The sequence below is a fragment of the Sapajus apella genome, unplaced genomic scaffold (genome assembly GCF_009761245.1).
Source record: "Sapajus apella isolate SASKATOON/1434 unplaced genomic scaffold, GSC_monkey_1.0 scaffold3, whole genome shotgun sequence".
Classification (NCBI taxonomy): domain Eukaryota; kingdom Metazoa; phylum Chordata; class Mammalia; order Primates; family Cebidae; genus Sapajus; species Sapajus apella.
The window spans coordinates 24,076,047-24,095,593 of NW_022436943.1; the positions used below are offsets into that span (position 1 = coordinate 24,076,047).

A 19,547-nucleotide genomic window follows, 5' to 3' on the forward strand; every position below is an offset into this window, starting at 1 on the left:
AAGGAAAGCCAGCAGAAAAGGCAAACTCAAGAACTGGAGGGCTAGAACACCAAGGTCCTAGACTGGCTGTTGGAATGAATTCTTGTAATTTTATGTTGCCTCAGTGTCCTTTTTGAATGAGTTGTACTTTCTCATAACAGAAGTAGAGTTTAGTCCCTTTTGAACATAGTTTCCAGTTCTTCATCTCCTCCCAATTTTTCAATGGGATCAATCCGGATATCTGCCTTAGACAACCACCTCCTGGTAACCACCTGCCTAAGGACAGCTAGATACAATTCTCTTAACTCACCCCACTGATCCCCACGCCTTGCATGAACTGTTCAGACAGGCCACAGTGATCCACAGAACTTGTACCTGCTTGCTGTAAGCCAGCTAATTAGAACCCCCTTCAGGTAATCTGCTTGTGTAATGCCCTGGACCCCAGTCAAGGCTTTGGCCCACAGGTCCTTCTCTCTCTCTCACTTTCTTCTCCCCTGCTGGCTGAACCAAGTGTCCTGGTTCTTCCCTTCACAGGCCCTGCAAAGTGTGCTGCCATCTTCTCTCTGGATCTGTAAGTAATACACTGCTTGTGTTATTTCATGTGTTTTGTTGTGTGGTCTTCTTTGTGTCTCACCTGATGGACACACCCAAGTATAACACTCCTCCTGCTCAGAGCCATCCTAAAGTGTAGCTATCTTGGTTAGAATAAACTGAACACAGGTCAGCCAAGAGCTTCAAGGACACCTGCTAGTTAAAACAAGTTTCCTGTGAAAGAAACATCTGAGCATGGGTTAGACACTTAGTTATTAGGCCATCCACTCACCAGGTAAAGAAGTATCCCCTGAAAGGCATTCTGTAAACATCCACAACCACCTCCCATGGAGCCAACAGGTCAGGGCTAGAATTATAGTCACTCTCCAGAAAGAGAGACCTCAAGACCAAATCAGAGGAAAATTTGACACCAGTTGTATATTAGTCTGTTCTCACATTGCTATAAAGAAATACCTAAAACTGGGTAAATTATAAAGAAAAGAGGTTTAATTAGCTCACAGTTCTGCAGGCTTACAGGAAGCACGGTGCTGGCATCTGCTTGGCTTTTGGAGAGGGCTCAGGAAACTTACAATCATGGCAGAAGGTGAAGGGGGATCAGGATTCTTAGCTGGCAAGAACAGGAGCAGGGTAGAGAGAAGGGGGAAGCGCCACACACTTTTAAACAAACAGATCTCATGGGAACGCACTACCACAGAGAGAGTAACAAGAGGGAGGTTGCTAAAATATTCATGGGAAATCCACCCACATGAGCTAATTACCTCTTGCCAGGTCCCATCTCTAACACTGGAGATTACAATTTGACGGAGATTTGGTGGGGACACAAACTATGTCTTGTAGTACTCTGGAAGTTCACCTAGCATAGATCTAAGTTCTCTTATTGTCTTCTTGCTTAAGTAGAAGGCTCCAGACATTTAGTGTTAGCCTAAGTGTTAAGTGACACTGTCTGAGAGTCGTGGGGCTGAAAGAGTAGTTGATGTTATAGAGTAACAAAGCAGAAGCTATTCAATCCACAGGCCTATTTTTCAGCCCACCATGTGGCAGGAACTGCTCTAGGGTATGGGATGATTCCTCTGTAGCCAACTCCTCAGACAAGCCTCATTGACTGTCTTTCTTCAAGCTGAATTCTTACAAATAGAAGAAGTAAGTATAGTAAATACTGTAGCCAAAAATAAACCAAAAAAATACGGGTATACAACATGTACTGCCAATTAGACATTCCTGAATGAATGCATGCCAGAGTATTGGGAACATAGAACAGCAAAAGACCCAAGCAGCAGAAGCACATGGACATTGCCAGGACGTCACAATGGCTCATAATTCCTTCATCTTCACTCACACCAACTCACTTTCCAGAAATCTGCAGTTCATTCTTTCATCACTTTGTCCTTCCAGTGGCGCTGAACCTCTATGGAAGAAGGGCAAAGCATACAAGAAAACTTTTCCCACCTGTTATGAAGAAGGTCAGTGTGGGAGACTCCACTGGAAAAACAACCCTGACGCTCTTATTCTTCCACAACACCCAGAGAAGCTATTTGTTTTGTATCGATATGAGCTGAGACCACAGAAGCCTCCACAAAAATGTCCCAGATATACTTGTGTGTGCAGAGGCAGAATATGAAGACAAGGGTATTGTCTGTAGTGTGTGAGAAATTCATATGCTCCTTGGAAAGACTGCACCAACACTGAAGCCAACCCCAGATGAGAAAGAGAGAATGTGTTTATGACAGCAATACTCCCCTTGGTGCCTTAGCAAAGCCTCCACCTCTTGTTTAAACTCTGAAATAGAGCGAATCTTTTAGGGGCTGAAACACTTTTCCAATCACTATTTCAATAAAGTAAATGGCTCCTTAAAGGACACAAAGAGCTAGTGGAACTTTAGAGCAAAGAAGCTGTCCAGTTTTCCATTCAATGTGGTGGAGTGAGCACAGAAGGGGGGCTAGTTATATTAAAATCAGGTGAACCCATAGGCGTATCTGCAGTGAAGCTGGGTGGGCTTCCTTTGTTTGTTAAGGGCTCATCTGCTGAATGCACAGATACGTTAGAAATGGGCCAAAGAGAATGTAAGCTTTGTTTTGCTTTGTTTCGTTTTTGTTTTCTTTTCCCCAAGTTCTCTCTAAGCCAGGAACTGGTTTCCTACCTTTTGAAAAATTATTGTGTACAAGCAAGCGCTGAGACCTCTGCCCAAGGACCAGCCAAACTGCCGGCCGTGGTTAGTGGAAATGCTTATTTGTTCTGGGAAGCAAAACCATCTGGGTGGGGTGGGGGGACAACTTTTGAACAAAATACTAAAAAGAAACAGATCTGAGGAATCTGGTGAAATTGAAACTTTTAATCCAAAGAAGATAATAATGACTGAATGGAAAATAATTTCACCCCCTCATACTATTTTGATTTCAAGCATTGGAAGTTCTTTTATGGTCTAGAATTGCTGCCATAGCAGTGGATAATTGTGCTTGATTGGCAGTAGTTTATTGGAGATATTTCTTCTTTTAACCTCAGTTTAACTGATGTCAGCAAAATAAATTAGCTGGAGAAATTGCTTTAAAGATAACTATTTTAAGTAAAAGCCTGTCAACTAATACTGGGTTCCTGTGGCGTCAGACGGAAGAATAATCACATTAAAAAATAAGGACAGGAGTTAAATGTAGGCATGGCCGGTTTCTAAACTGAGCTGAGCGTGGCTCAAGAGGATTCCTTCCAGGTGCTGACATGGTCTTACTAATGAACAGGCTTACGTTTTAGAGGAAGTATCGATGTGGATATTTGTCCATTCATAGCCCATGCCCAAAAGTGCCTAATTGTTTCCCATTGAGCAAATACAGGTGAAAAAAACAAAACACTACAAATTAGAACTGGAAAAACAGCCTTTCCTACTTATCACTCGTATTGAATAATGTGTATTACTTTTCTAGTTTAATAGGTTCTTCTTCTCGTAGCGATTACAATGACTTGGTAATTTTTTTTTTAACCAGAAATGTTAATTTTTTTCTAACGTTCTCTCAGGCTTCCATGAAAATTTTGTGGAAATTATTTTTTCTTTTTTGTTCATGTGAAAGCCTTAAGTTGAAGTGTACTGAAAATTTTATCCACTTTTTAAAAATTAGTTAATGTTTTATAAAATGAAAGGACAGCAATAAAAGTATCTTGTGTTCTCTCCTTACATCATTTCTCAAATCTCTTCTTCTATCCAAGTGTCTATTGAACGATTCATCAATATAAAATGTGATGCCTGTAAGGAAAATCTCAAATTAAGCTGCTTTCTTTGAGTACTTGTGAACCTTAGATAACCAGTAGACAAATTCCATCTTAATTAATAATTAAATTCCATCTTACAAAATAACAGCAAAAGTATTCTAAAGAAAAAATTAGTCTAGCTGGCAGAGCAGGAGTTAACATTAGCTTATGTTTGTTGTTAAGAAAAGCCGGGCGCGGTGGCTCAAGCCTGTAATCCCAGCGCTTTGGGAGGCTGAGGCGGGTGGATCATGAGGTCAAGAGATCGAGACCATCCCGGTCAACATGGTGAAACCCCGTCTCTACTAAAAATACAAAACATTAGCTGGGCATGGTGGCGCGTGCCTGTAATCCCAGCTACTCAGGAGGCTGAGGCAGGAGAATTGCCTGAACCCAGGAGGCGGAGGTTGCGGTGAGCCGAGATCGCGCCATTGCACTCCAGCCTGGGTAACAAGAGCGAAACTCCGTCTCAAAAAAAAAAAAAAAAAAAAAGAAAAAAGTTACCTTGCATATTATTTGACTTCTATTTAATGTTCCCTGTCAGTCTGCCCTTTGCTCAACTCTAGACATCCAGTTAGTCTTTCGGAGTAACAAAATAGCGTTTATTTAAAAATCTATACCCATCTACATTTTACTGCATTGTGCTTAAATTACATATTACAGTACTTCTATTTTAAAATTTGTATTGGAGCTTAGTTAATTTCAACATCTAAAATTGTGGATTGGAAACCTATTCCTACTTGCACAAAATTCTAGAATTAAAAAAGGTATGTAAGACAACTAAAACCAAGTGTGTGTGTGTGTGTGTGTGTGTTGTTTCTGTTTAGGGAAGGGAAAAAAGTCACAACAAAAATAAACTAGCAAGTAATGCAGATATTAGAATTAGCAAACGCAGACTATAAAATAATTACCTTTCGTTTATTCAAAAATTAAAAGAAGCCTATAAAAATATAAATAGAATAAGATACTATAAATAACCAAGCAATTTTGAGTACAAATCAATTATATCTTTGAAGAAAAAAATTTAAACGTTTTGTCATTTTTTTTAGACTTGAAATATATTTATGATTTATTCAACTATTCTGGATATAAATGCTTTTCTGAAAGTGCACTATAAATTATTTCTCCTGGTTTATACTTTATCTTTTCATTCTCTTGATGCCGTCTTTTGATAAGCAAAAGTCTTAATTTTAATGTTCATTTATATTAATAAATAATTCTATTTTTTGAGTTAATGTTTATTGTGTCCTGTTTAAGGAGTGTTTGTCTACCCCAAAGTTATGAAGATATTTTCTTAGGCTTTCTTCCAGAAACTTGGTGTTTATTTTTTTCTTACAGCTCTGTAAATCTATGTCAAATTAATTTTTGTGTATGGTGTGAGGTAGGTCTCAATATTATTGCTATGTTTGTTTTTAAATGGATAGTAAAATTAAAAGGAAGAATTTATAGAAAATATCAACCTTTTCCCAATGAATTGCAGTAGTACTTGTGTCATAAATCAGGAAACACAGGCACACACACACATACAAACACACACACATATACATATGAGTTTGTTTCTGGTCACTCTATTTATTTGAATTTGAGTGTTCTTATGCCAATACTGCACTGACTTACCTACTCTAGTTGTAAAATTAGTCTTTCATTTCTTATACACAAGAATCTTAGCAGAGTAATCACAGTGTCACTGCTATGGAGGTAATAACACTAGGGCAAATGCAGAGAGAGATGGTGGGGCAAGAGGGCTGTTTTAAATCTGGAGGTCCAAAAACTGTCCATTAGGAGGGGCCAGAATAAAGTGAGAGAAAAAAAGCCATGTAACTATGTTGGAGGTGGTAGTCGTAGAGGGAAGAACAAGTGAAAAAGCCCCACCAAGGAGATGAACCTGGAGGAAAGAGAGCAGGTGAGGTCGGGGAAGAGTGAGCAACAGCAAAGAAGCAGAGAAGGACCTTGGAGAAGGAGGCAGGAGCCACCCAGCCAAGCTCTTTTGACTAGCAATGAAGTTCAGATTTCCTTAAGAGTGGAAATCTGGAGGCTGGGCGCGGTGGCTCATGCCTATAATTCTAGCACTTTGGGATGCCAAGGCGGGAGGTTTGCCTGAGCTCAAGAATTCGAGATCAGCCTGGGCAACATGGGAAAACGCAGTCTCTACTAAAAATGCAAATAAATAAATAAACAAACAAACAAACCAGGAGCGGTGGTGTGTGCCTATAGTCCCAACTGCTCAGGAGGCTGAGGCAGGAGAATTGTTTGGACCTAGGAGGCAGAGGTTGCAGTGAGCCCAAGATCATGCCACTGCACTTCAGCCTGGTGATAGAGCGAGACTCTGTCTCAAAAAAAAAAGAAAAAGAAAAGAAAGACAGAGAGAGAGAGAGAGAGAAAAGGAAAGGAAAGGAGAAAAAAAGTGCATTGGAATGTGGCTGGGAGGTCCTGTGCAGGAAAGTCATGGAATGTGTTTTACTTTGAAAATGATCAATCCCGGCGCTGTAGGGCTGGACATTCAGAGAGCAAGAGTGGAAGCAGAGAGACCCATTAGGAAGCTGCCCTGGCTCGCACCTATTGCTTCTAAATTTTTTGGCTGTGCAATACGAGAGTAAAAAGTTTTGGATCTTACTCACCCCACTGTGTGTGATATAAATTGTAAGCTGTGCTAATATAAATTAGACATTACACATGAGATCCCCTAGGTTCCACGAATTATATATATTGTATATATTATAAAATATTTAAACAACAAAATATTTAGAGTGAAATTTCTAATAAATGTTAAAAATATTTTGTTATCAATGTTATAAAGTCATTTTGCTTTCCTCAAAACACTACTGTGATATTTCTAATTTTAATTTTAGATTTTGCTGGTATTTACATTTTTAGTAGAGCAACGTCATCAAATATGCTCAATAATTTTGAAAAGTTTTGTTTAGTATATCACTTCGATCATTTTACATTTATTTTCATTTACAAATATTTGCTAATGATGGCTTAACTCACCAGCTAATCTATCAAGGCAAATGTTCATTATTAACATCACATTTATTATTCCTAGTAGTCTGGAAAATTTTGAATTCCTTGGCCAGTCTGTCATATTAAATCATCATTATTTTTACCTAACAATGTGGTTAGCAGCTTGTTATTATAAGTAAGGTAAGTACCAGCTCTTACATTTCCTGGTGTTACCTGTGCATTCAGTATCAAATTATTTTTAATATTGGTTCTGTAGAAATTTTATGAAACTTTTGGTCAATGTTCATTAAAAGCTGGATTTTAATTCTCTTATCTGGTTTATTAAAATACAGTAGGTGGAAAAGACCTAAAAGCAAACAGCCATGTGAGAATCACAGAGGATGCTGCTGTCATGGGCCACTCTCCAGCCTTCAGACACCACACCCTTCTCAGGAAACACATCCCTTACTTATGGAGCAAGGGAGAGGCATCGCCGTCAATCCCTTATCCTGCAGGGATTCTTCATTTCTTTCTTTCTTTTTCTTAGATAAAATTAAATATCAAAACCAGTTCTTCTATTTCCTAAGCACGACTCTCAATACTGCTTCTTGAGCACTCCGGACCACAAACCCCACTTTGGACTCCATTAATGTATGTGAGAGACATACATTACGTGGATTAGGTGGTGGCCAAGCCTTACTTGTCCCTGTGGTGTTAGGGACAACAATCTGTACACTAAACGAACTCAGCCCTATTGGATTCCGAGTGTCTATGACTTCACACTGTTCAGAGATTTTAAGACTATATTAACTCAAATATCTTGAGTTAATACTGATATTTCAAATTCATACTTCAGTGTTATTTTGTGAGATGATACCTCTTTTCTCTTACATTGAAAACTTTGATTTCTAAAAAGAACAGTCTAGTTACTTACAGGCTACTGAATAAAACTAAATCTTTCTTTGCAACTCTATCTTTAAAATATGTTCCACTAAGGGTATCTGCCCCAAACACTAAGTTTTAGAGTCATTTCAAATCTTTTTGTCCCTTTATCAGGTTCACTTCTTACCCTCTAGAGGTAATATTTTTATTCTTTTCTAATTCACCATTCTACTTTTCTTTTTGTAAATGGAAACTAATAGTATCATAAATGCATGTGTGTATACGTGTAGTATTCCCCCAGAATGTTCCCATGACGGTAGTATGCCAGTTATAATCTTCTGTACCATACTTTTTTCACTTAGCAATGTATCCTGGGAGACCACTTTGAATGAGTGTATAAAGATTTTCTTTTCAACTGCATAATGTTTTGAACTGAGTGTGTCCCCACAAATTCCTATGTTGATATCCTGACCTCCCAATGTGACGATACTAGAGGCTCGCCTTTGGGAGGCGGTAAGGTCGTGAGGTTGGAGCTCTTATAAATGAAATTAGCGTCCTTATAAAAGAATCCTCAGAGAGCTGGTGTGATTCTCTTTCTGCCACGTGAGGATTTGAGGAGAAGCCAGCAGTCTGCAATCTGGAAAGGGACTCTCTCTGTAGCCTGACCAGGCTGGCACTCTGATATCAGAGTTCTAACCTCTGAAACTGTGAGAAATAAATGTCTGTAGTTTATAAGCCAAACAGCCTGTAATACTTTATTACAGCATCCCAGAGGAAGACAATGTATTATCTCAAGTGGGCATACTACTCAGGCAACCCCTTTCTGATTGACCTTTGTTTCTGGCTTTTTGCTATTGAAACTGCACCAGTAGTTCCAAAGACAGTTCTTTTTTGTTGTTGTTGTTGTTGTTGTTGTTTTTGATAAACATAGAGATTGACCCTTCTGGTCTTAAAGCCTGAAACTCACCAGATCCAGACAATGAGAAGCCAGGCCCTTCATTTATCACGATTTCTTCCTTACCTCTCCAGAGTTCCTGTTTTCCCATACATGGTGACCTTTCCTCCCTGCTATATAAATGCCTAATTTTAGTCAGAGAGAGATGAATTTGAGACTGATCTCTCATCTCCTCCACTGCAAAGCCTTCTTCTTTGGCAATAATCATTTTCTCAGTGATTGGCTTTCTATGCTGAGAGCGGCAGGAACTAGACTGAATCCCTGGTGTTTCTCTGTTACAAATAGTTACAAATCATTCTATAATAATTCACATCGTACACATGTCATTTCATATTTTGCCAGTGTACCTCTGGAGCGGATGTGTAGAAGAGGAATTGCTGAGTTAAAAGGTAAATGCATACACAATTTTTCAGGATACTGACAGATTCTGGAGCTTGTAGAATTTTCACATACCTTTTAGTTTTTAGAATAAAGTCTGGTTATACCATTTTCATGTGCATTTTTTCAGAAAAAAAAATCATTTTTGAGATAATTAACTACATCGTTCAATGTATTATGTAGAAATTCACAGGATAAATTTCTGTCTGCACTTAAGTTTAGAAAAACCCATGTGTTCCTTCATAAGCTGGCATGTTCCCTTCAATTATTAAGCTATCAATGAAGGAAACATGCTAGGACTTCATTTGTCCTTCATCAGAGGAGAGAGTTGGGGTCAAAGATATTCAACTAAGGATGTGTGCCACCTCTCCACTTTGCTAAGACAGGACCAGACAGGACTAATCCCTCCTGCAAAGTGTAAGCACAGCACAGGAGAGTCGGTGCTCCCTGGGACCACAGTGCCAACATTACTGTCTCAGAAGGACCTAGGGCAGAGTCAAGTGACAGCAGGAATAGGCTCTGCTCACAAGAGTACAGTATGCTGTATCTGGAAAAGCCAGTGTCTGCCTTGTCAGGGATATTGCCTCTCATGAGAGCGTAGGTTAACTAGTGCTAACCAGTGGGTAAGACTGAATGGTATCATCACTCCCCACCCCATTTCTTCACCTTCAGAGATGTCCAAGAATAGAAAACTGAGATTTTGCTAGCATCAGGCCTCTGTGGGGCTAGAAATTGTAATACGCACACCTGCACATGCATGCACGCACATACACACTCACAGATCAGTGAATGGGACCCCACCTGCACGAGAGATGACAGAACTTCCCCAAATTGTGAGTGGAAAACCAGGGGCTTGAAATAGGAGGAAATGAGGTGAGCAAGGACGACTAGCAAGAGAAAGAGAAGCTGAGAGAGAGCTACAGGGTTGGGGGGAGAGATGCTGCTTGAAAAGGCTTGAGTTAGTGAGGCTCTCTCTATGGTAAAACAAATAATAATAATAAATGAAGTCCTAGATTCTGGTCTTTCTCTACTGGCCTATGAGATCAACCATCTCACTAGAGAGGAATGAATTACCCCTCTACAAGGAAGAGCAACCCTGGGAGTCTCCAGCCTTGGGCAGACTAGTGGCCTGAGATGGTGCCTCTCCCTTAGAAAGGCTTAGAAGAAGGCTTTGGTTTCTTCTCTACAAAGAAACAAAAAATATTCATGTTCAACTGCTGCAGTTTTACCCAGTCAGAACTTCTTAATGTTTTGTTCTTTTCTTTTCCCTCCATGGAAATATCTTTTATAATGATACCTCAAAATATTTGGGGAGATTTAGTGGCAAAAGAAGGAAAGAAAAAGGGAAGAAAACAGGAAAGGGAAGGAAGAAAGAAAAATAGAAAAGTTTCAGTGGTGCATTAAAAATACAGTCATTGTTGCTTTAGAAAAGTGCTTTATCTCTCATCAAAACTGGTAGATGGTCGATCCAACAGGCCAGTTCATCTAGTGTCTAATCTACTTTAAAACTATGGAAAAAAGAAAACAATTAGATATAATTCGAAAACAACACAATTAATCATACTTTTTTATTAAAAGAAAAAATAATACAATGGAGTTTAAAAAGCTACATTTGTTATGGTTCTTAAGGACAGAGGTTTACACAGGTTTTATATATGTACACACTCACAACACTATATCACAACGTCAGAGGCACCATTTTTTGCCACAGCATCAGGCAATGAATAAAACTTCTCCAAATTAATTTGTTTAAAAAATATCTAAGATGATACAGTATATTTGAGGATTATATAAATATGTGAGACATATTTAGATATTTTTAAAAATAGTGTTTATATACATGCATCACAATCATCTCTAATTCTCAAAATATTTTGGTACCAAAATTCTGTTTGTCAAATACAACACAAGATGCTGCAATATGTATCCAAGCACCAGCTTAGTACAGTATTTAACCTCCCCCAAACTAAAAGAGTGCTAACACGTACAAACTGAATTGAATATTTCAGAAAACCATTGAAATAATTTAGGCCCTCACATTTTTTTTTTCATTGGATGGTTGTTTTTAGAGGAAAAGGAGGGAACTAAATGATTTAGATTAAAGTTGCTCTGTGTAATAGAATCAATCCAAGGGCTCAGAGAAGAGTGTTCCCAGGCACTAGAGAAGGTACGGGGAATAAGTAAGTCCATTTTATGCATATTACAAGTTGGAGTTTTGCATGTGATTTCGTTCATAGAAAAAGTTCTACTGCTTTAAAATAAGTCTGAAAATATTTTAGAAAGGGCTTCAAGGTAAATTTTATTTGGTTATGCTAACATGATTTAAGGAATCTGTCAAAACAGAGAGCTTACACCCAGCCAGTTATATATATAAACTGAAGTCGATTATACATATTTAAACCTGAAAATATTATCTGTATTAGTTATAGATGATATACTCCCAAGCTTTTACATACATTTTTCAATCTAGAAGGACTTTGAGTGGAATAATACATTCAATGATATGACCAAATAACATTGTCAAATTATAGACCAATAATTAAAGGTGGAGAAATAATCCTTTTATATATGAAATTATTTTTCTATATATTTTTTATCTTATGAACTGAGCTAAACAAAAATAAACCATCACTTCTGAAAGTGAGATAATTATAATTCTAATTGTATTTATAAAGCTAACTAAATTTAAAAATATATTTTAGCAATATCTAATTTAGAAAAGAAAAAAAAAAACACTTTAATAAGTGCCTCAGAACTGGAAAATCACAAAAAACATTATTACTTGGGAAAGTGGGTGCCAGAATGTATTAACTCTCTTTTCCTCTTAGAGACATATGTTCATATTATCAAACATTTTCGATGCTGTCAGACTTAGGAAATACATGAAAATTCTAATATTGCACTACAAATTTTTATGGAACAGAAATGGCTTTTGCTGTGGGTCAAGCAGCAATTAAGAATTTGTCTTCATAACCACCAGAGGGCGCTACTGCCTGCAACATTGTTAGTTCCAGGCGTACTCTAATCAGTTTAGGTGATACTTGACTTTGGACATTGCCAAGCTGGAAAAAAATTAAAAAAAAAAATAAAGGTAACTTCCAAAGAAATATATTTAAATTCTGTAACACCTAAATAACATTGGACTGTTGCATTAAAACAACAGAGTTAACTTGCCTATTTTTGGTAAAGATTAGTTTAACATAGGATTTCATTAATATTTCGGAATCAGGAATTGAATGGATAACCCTTTTAACAATGAATAAAAGGAGCATTACTAAAGCCATCAACACTGACAATTCATATAGCACCGTATATTTAGCACCAGAATAGATACTGACAGTTCACACTGAATAAAAACTTTGCTAAGAAACTTCAAAAGTTATAGCAAGTATATGTGGTAATCGTAATGTGTTTTCAGCACCATTAACCAGTGAACTGGTAAAACTTCTAAGTTTTTGACTGACCTCCAATAAGTCAAATTTAAACCATAACATAATTTTTAAAATTATTTTGCATATGTTCAAATGATAGCATGTGATTATATGTTTCACCCACACAAATAGTGACAAATTTTTATGAAACATAAAAGCAAAGGTAATGTTAGACAGTAAGACAAATGTAACTTTATTCTCCCTAAACACTTTGGTAGGTAAAGGCTTCCATCTATGTCAAGATTTACATCCTTTGATACTGCAGAACCTGAGTTTATGGCTACACAGGAAGAACATACATCAAAGCCTAAGCATTATTTTTCCTTCATAGACCCATTCAAATTATATGTTTAGCTTGTGCATGTATTTTATAAGCACAGCAGGAACACAAAACACTTAAACTGGCTTAAATATATATTAGATTTAATTATGTAGATAAGTTGGTTTCATACAAGTGCATATTATGAGAAAAATACATATTGTTTCAGTTCAAATATTCTATGTTAAACAGAACTTGCCCTAGTGTTTGGTCAACTCTGTGCTAAAGCTACATGGAACTTTCAAATGAATGTTTCCATGAACTTTTCAAATGAATGTTATGGCGCTGCCAATGAAATTTGTAAGGCAGCTCTGCTGGATGATGGGCCACAGAAGGGATGATGCTTAGAGGACTGAACAGAAGCATAAACAATAATAACAATAATGGCTTCATCCACATTTCTTGAGCAAACACTACCATAACCAGAAATATTAAGACTGTGCCTACACAACTCACAGATAATTCTACCATGAAATCCATCAGTTTAATTCCAAACTTAAAATTTTTCAGTCTTTTGATGACAATGGAAGCCCCAAACCTATACCACAAGAATATTACAATTTTTCTACCCGTCATATAAAAAAATCAGCACCGTAGAGATGATCAATGCTGTGGAATATATATATGCCAATTACTATTTTTTTTGAATGACACTGTTCCATATGAAAACCTTAATACTGACCATTTAAAGCTGCTCTTATGAAATAGCTTATACCCAGACCTTTCCTGCTTCTGGCAATTACAGTGAAAAATAGCTATCCTAGCACCATTGTTGCATGCTGTGAAAAATATGGCAGGCTGTGTTGATACTAGCAAACTTTCATTTGCTTTAGCCTGGAAAATAAAATACTTTACATGGCCACTTTATATTATTAACTTTAAAAAATAGAGTTAGAATAACAAATATACCCGTTATGTTTTCAGCTGAGTTGTTAAATTATAAATAAACTTGCAATTCTTGTCATGGTTTGGAAAGGACAGTTGCCTAAGTGTGCAGACCCTAGTTTTAATCTGATACATTCGATGATTCATCTGGATTTTTTATATAATTAAAACTTTATATTTAAAACATTTTTGTCTTAAGCATGGAGCGATGGGATTTTTGTAAATTGTTGCCATTCTTGGCTTTTTATTTAATTCTAAAAATCCATTTATATGAGCATTTATTAAACGTTTATTGGTATAGCCACCATTTAAGAAGCTGGGATAATACAAAGAATTAAACAGAGTTTCTGCCAAAGAGGAGCTCATGAAAAATTTAATTTGATCTCAAATAAATGTTTTATAATATTAATGATAATTTCAATATTCATAAATTTTTATTAATCTAGTAAATTTACCCTCATTAGAACCTCTGTGAAATATGTAGCAAATATTACTATTCTTCCTTAGAATTGAAAAGTGAACTCACAGAAGCAATTCATCAACAAAATTGGAAATTAGTGTAGCCACCTTCTTTCATAGTACTTATTGCTGTTCCTGTAAAATGAATAAAATAGAAGAAGAAAAGACTATCTAGATAAATCAAGCAAGCATCCCACTAATGAGCTTTCCCTCCAATTGTCTAGATATACTAGAAAATCTGGATTAACACCTAATAATGTAATTACTTCTATTCTCCATTTTCATCTCCAAAAACATTTAACAGCATCTACGTAAGTGCCCACAAAGGCAAAATAGTATGTTATCAAAGCATTTTGTCCCCATGTTCAATTTATAAGGGTAATTGGGCCAGTCATTCGTTAACAAGCAGACCCAACCTTCAGATGGTGAATTCCCTTACCATTGAATGGATTTAATGATCTGTCATCTTTCAAAATATCCAACCTAAAAAACTGCAAATGTATATGAAATTTTAAACAAGTAGCTTCCTTCTGTTATTTGCACTCTGGAACTAACCATATTTAATTGTTCTGAAACTAACCATATTAAATTGTTCTGTAATTCTATGGAAGCATTACATAACCTGAATAACACACACACACACACACACGCACACACGTACTTGAAGTGCAATACGTTAAATATCTTGACCAAGATGTTGTATTCTCCTCTCTGAAAGAGATGTCATGAATAGGAAAATGTGACATTTCCAAATTACATGAGTAAAATTTTCATAGCGACTCTAAATGGATTTTCATAATCAAACTCAAAGAAGAACTGAAAATGTTTCTTCTACAGAAACAGAAATAAAGTTGATAACTAGCCCTTAGAAAGCATGTAAAGAAGGCTATTTTAACAAAGTCATGACTGTATGAGGTGTACACCATGGATCTTTCATGCAATACTCAAAGATTCAAAATGATAAGTAGATTGATTCAATGATAGGCTGAACAATGAAGAGACAGGGGTGTCGTCAGCACCTCCACATCTCTTCTTGGAATCCTTCAGCTCCTGACAGGCCTCGGGATGTACTAAACCCTCAGGATAGGCCATTCTGAATCTCTCCATCTGGTGGTTATGTGCAATTACCCTTTTCATACCTGTCCTCTAAATGTTACTTCTCTTGGACTTCATTAGTTTTCTGAGGGTTTTGCTTTCTGTTTTCCAAAGTCACAGGTGTACAATCTGTTCCAGAAATCTTGGCATTTGTTGATTATTTCCTTGCCCTTCTCATTCCAAGTACTGTAACTAAATTTCCATGAGAAGCAAAACTTGTGTATCTATAGTACAGCATGGTTTATTACTTGCTCCACCTACAGGTAAATACTGCTGTGTCTGCTCCCTTCAAAAATAATGTTATAGTAAAATCACCAGTCTGCATTATTTCCTGAATATTTTTTGTGAGCTTCTTGAGGGCAGAAACCATGTCTAATTATCTCTGCATTATCAGAACACAACTAGCAAAGTGTCTTGCATGTAGTAAGCACTCAACTCATGACTACTGATTCAATAAAATGAGACTAAGCAAAAGGCATGATTTGAGAACTTACATAAGATATAAGTTGGCATTATCCTTTGGTGGACTCAAATAAGAAAAACTGTCTCCAGGTTCCTTAAATTATTATTTCCAGATATCACTAAGTATTATTTTATAAATTATCACTTTGTGGGTATTACAGAAATGGGTGCTAAAGGTGTCCCATCACCTTACATATACTTGAGAATAGTCTTTTTAAAATTTCCCTCAAGTTGGCTACTGACTCATATTATTATCTATGTGTTACATCATACATTATATGTTTGTGTGCATATATAAATCCATACACATATATATGTATATGTATACATATACACACAGGTTAAATACATATTTTATTACTTAGGAACATAATGATATAATGATATAATTTATAAATGTAAGTTTTAGGATTGGATGCATCAACTATGTCATCATTACATATACAATATTTTAATTTAGGCTTAGAGGTCAGAAAATAGAAATTGATGTTTCAAATATCTCAAAGGATTAAACAAACATGCTAGACAAACACTAATTTATACAAAGGAATACTAAAAGGAAAACAAGATTATCATAAAATATGCAAAATATGTGCAAAATTCAATATATATATATGTATGCCCATGTTCCCAGAAATTATTATATTTCCTGGAGGAAAAAGTAAGCTTATTTAAACCAGTACAGGTAGTTTGATGTAACTCCTGGAAAACACAGATTGTCAGTACAAGAGCCCCCATAACTTGGAGGACAAGATGAACATGGTACCCCTACTTTATATGGTGCTTCCCCAATCCAATTGCCCCTAGAAGGGAAAACAAAAAAGACAGCATTAGTGCAACCCACACGTTTTTAAAAGTAGATTGTCCTTAAGCCATATGTTCACGTGTATTGACATGTGATGATCTGTTCAAGAAGTTGCATTAGAAAGTCACTAAAAGTTATAATCATTTCTTATTTCAATTGTAACTTATTCTGTATATCTTGCTTTTAAAATATATTCTCTCTGAGTATTGTTGATACGATGTTCATTTACAGTTAAGAAATGAATCCCTACAACACCTGATGACACAGAGCCATGGGACATCAGGCTCATTCCACTCAAATCTCTCTCCTTCCACAGCAGGTTTGCGGAGCACATACTCAGGCCATATTCCCTTAAACTTACTCCTTTCAAACTCATACTAATGCTCATCTAAGGATGATTAAGAAAAAAATGGTATATTCTGGGAGACTTAAACATAATGAAATGAGTAAGAAGTTATCATATAAACAAAATATATCATGTTTATCATGATACATGTTTACCATATACCATGTTTATGATATACATTTATCATATATATGTTTACATGATATGTTCATGAGATTTGCTTCTAAAGCTGTAAAGTAGTTTAGATTCTCAATCTTCATAAAATGAAATGAGAAAAACTTCTTATGTGGTAAAATGGTATAAACCAATATACCATTATTCTCATATTAGGAGAACAATGTCTCTCAGGAACAATTAAAGGTGACACCAAAAGTTTTATTTCATATGCAAATTGATAGCTACTAATTTCTTTAAATTAGTGCTATTAGATTGTTGATAATACTGAAAGTTTTAATTGAATTACTTTGCATTGTCAATATTTTTCTTTCACTGTGTTGATGGCCATGATCATAATAATGGCCCAAAATATCCACGTTAACAGAGTTACAAACAGCCATGATGCCATACTGTTATTTTGCTATTTTAATTATATAGGAGAAGTTAATAAATGTGTTCTCAGTAGTTTGGTGGTAAGTAACTAAAATACTAAGAAATAGCAATATAGACAGCAATGTGAAGGCAATTGAATGTTCAGGAGAAAATTTGGTTGTCATTGGTAAAAATTCAGGGTTGAAGATAAGACAACAAGGTAAGAAGCTAAAATGTGAAACAGGAAGCCTTCATCTTCCTTAAGACCCAACTAAGACCAAGCAGTGACTCATAAAGTTTATCTACAGGATATGAAAATATCTTGATCAATCAGTCAGTTAAAAATTCAGACTTTTATCTATAAAATATCTATATGGGAAAATCTACCTATAAAATCAAAAACTTGCTAATTATTCACATTATAAACTGAGATAAGATTTTAAGACTGCCAGCCTCTATTAAATTTATTCTACACTATACTCTAAGGACAAGCTTCCTCAAGCATAATTTTGATGCCATCAGGGACTTGCTCAAAAATGCTCAAGGGGGCCTATTATCTTATGAGTGTAGCTTACTCTCTTATCCGAATCCTGTACCATTCTATGTTCATAATCCTGTTTCCCTCTATGTTTTTTTGTTTGTTTGTTTTGAGACAGAGTTTTGCTCTTGTTGCCCAGGCTGGAGTACACTGCAACCTTCACCCCAAGGGCTGAAGGGATTCTGCCTCAGCCTCCCAAGTAGCTGGGATTACAGAGATGCACCACAATGCCTGGCTAATTTTGTATTTTTAGTAGAAACAGGTTTCACCATGCTGGTCAGGCTGGTCCCAAACTCCTGACCTCAGGTGATCCACCTGCCTGGGCCTCCCAAAGTGTTGGGATTACTGGCATGAGCCATCACACCTGACCCTGCCTCTTTGGATATACCCAAAGCTATAAAAGCATATGGGCCAAGCCAATGCAACCTTAATTTCATATTTTCATCATTTGTTTTCCCACACATTTTTTGGAGAACACAATTTTAGAAACAGAAACTTGGAAATAAAATTGTATCGCAAGTAAAATTGTTACATAGTGTATATAATAAACTTTTACGTAAATCTCAGATTTTATTGCATACAGGATAATTACATTCAAAACAGTGAATCAGTCAATTTATATACTTATACTATTCATTCTTTTATTTTGTGCTATTCTAATTAAATTCTCTCTCTCTCTCTCTCTCACTTATCTCTTTCCTTGTTCCCATTCCTCCTTCTCTCTCTCTTCCTCTCTCATTTTTCCAGGAAATAACAGTTAGACTTCACATAATTTCATATTAGCTTTAGAAGAATTATATTCAGCTACCAATCAGGATTTTAAAACTTTCTTCATTACTTAGTTTCCATAAAAATTGTTCTTTATTACCACTGAAATGTAGCATGTTGGACCTATAAAAAAAATATATTTCATCAATAATATTAGAAAATTATAACTGTTAGCCAAAAATGAATAGTCACATGAACGAAACAAAAATTTCTTAGACTATTTGCATTCTGCTTGGCCTATTTACATCAGGGAGAAAGGGTAAAGTCTTCATAGAAAAATGCAATGTGTGAAACTAAAAATTTTATACAAATGTACAATTTTAATGCTTTTTATAATAATGCAGACACAGTCTACTTTCCAAATATTCCCATTCTAATAATTATGAAGAGGAGAACATAGGGAGAATCACTATTTTTCTAACTTTGTAAAAACACTGCCATTGGCATACTACCATATAAATGAGTAATGCAGTTATTTGTGAAGCATTTTCTCATTCCCTCCCCATGCTGGAATAGCTGGAGAAATTCTTTGTTTGAGACTTACTTTGGAAGACATCAAGAGTGTCATAAATCCTTTGCACATTTTGGTATTTATTCCAAATGGGAACAGAATTGTGTATAAATATTGAAACATTTTATCATCTGAAGAGCTATTGTAATCAAGAGGCATGTTACCAAATGTTGATAAATGTTTATCCTCATAAAGAATGTTCACAAATATGACCATATCTTATAATGTTTGATAAATTTCCATAACACATTTTTGTATGCCCTAGGATGAAATTGTGGATTTTTTAATCTAAAAAATAAGAGAAGGAAGAATGAATTCACTTTCAATGCATTGCTAAAAAGGTAAACCAACGTTTTTGTACTGGTAGATGAAAACATCATGGAAGATTCTTTCTTGATTTATTTTATATAGCTATTAAAAGTTTGTGTGGTACCATGTTTATTTTGCAATTGTCATAACAGAAATACATGGTAAGGAGAA

General features: G+C 35.9%; 1 protein-coding gene across 1 annotated transcript in view; it reads right to left on the reverse strand.

Moving 5' to 3' along the window:
- Positions 1 to 10,474: 10,474 nt before the first annotated feature.
- Positions 10,475 to 19,547, reverse strand: part of PI15 (peptidase inhibitor 15) — a 29,765-nt gene continuing 20,692 nt past the window's right edge. The window contains exon 6 of the mRNA XM_032250970.1: positions 10,475 to 16,374. Coding sequence (XP_032106861.1) covers positions 16,239 to 16,374 — 136 coding nt within the window. The 3' untranslated portion in view covers positions 10,475 to 16,238. The remainder of the gene's footprint in view (positions 16,375 to 19,547) is intronic.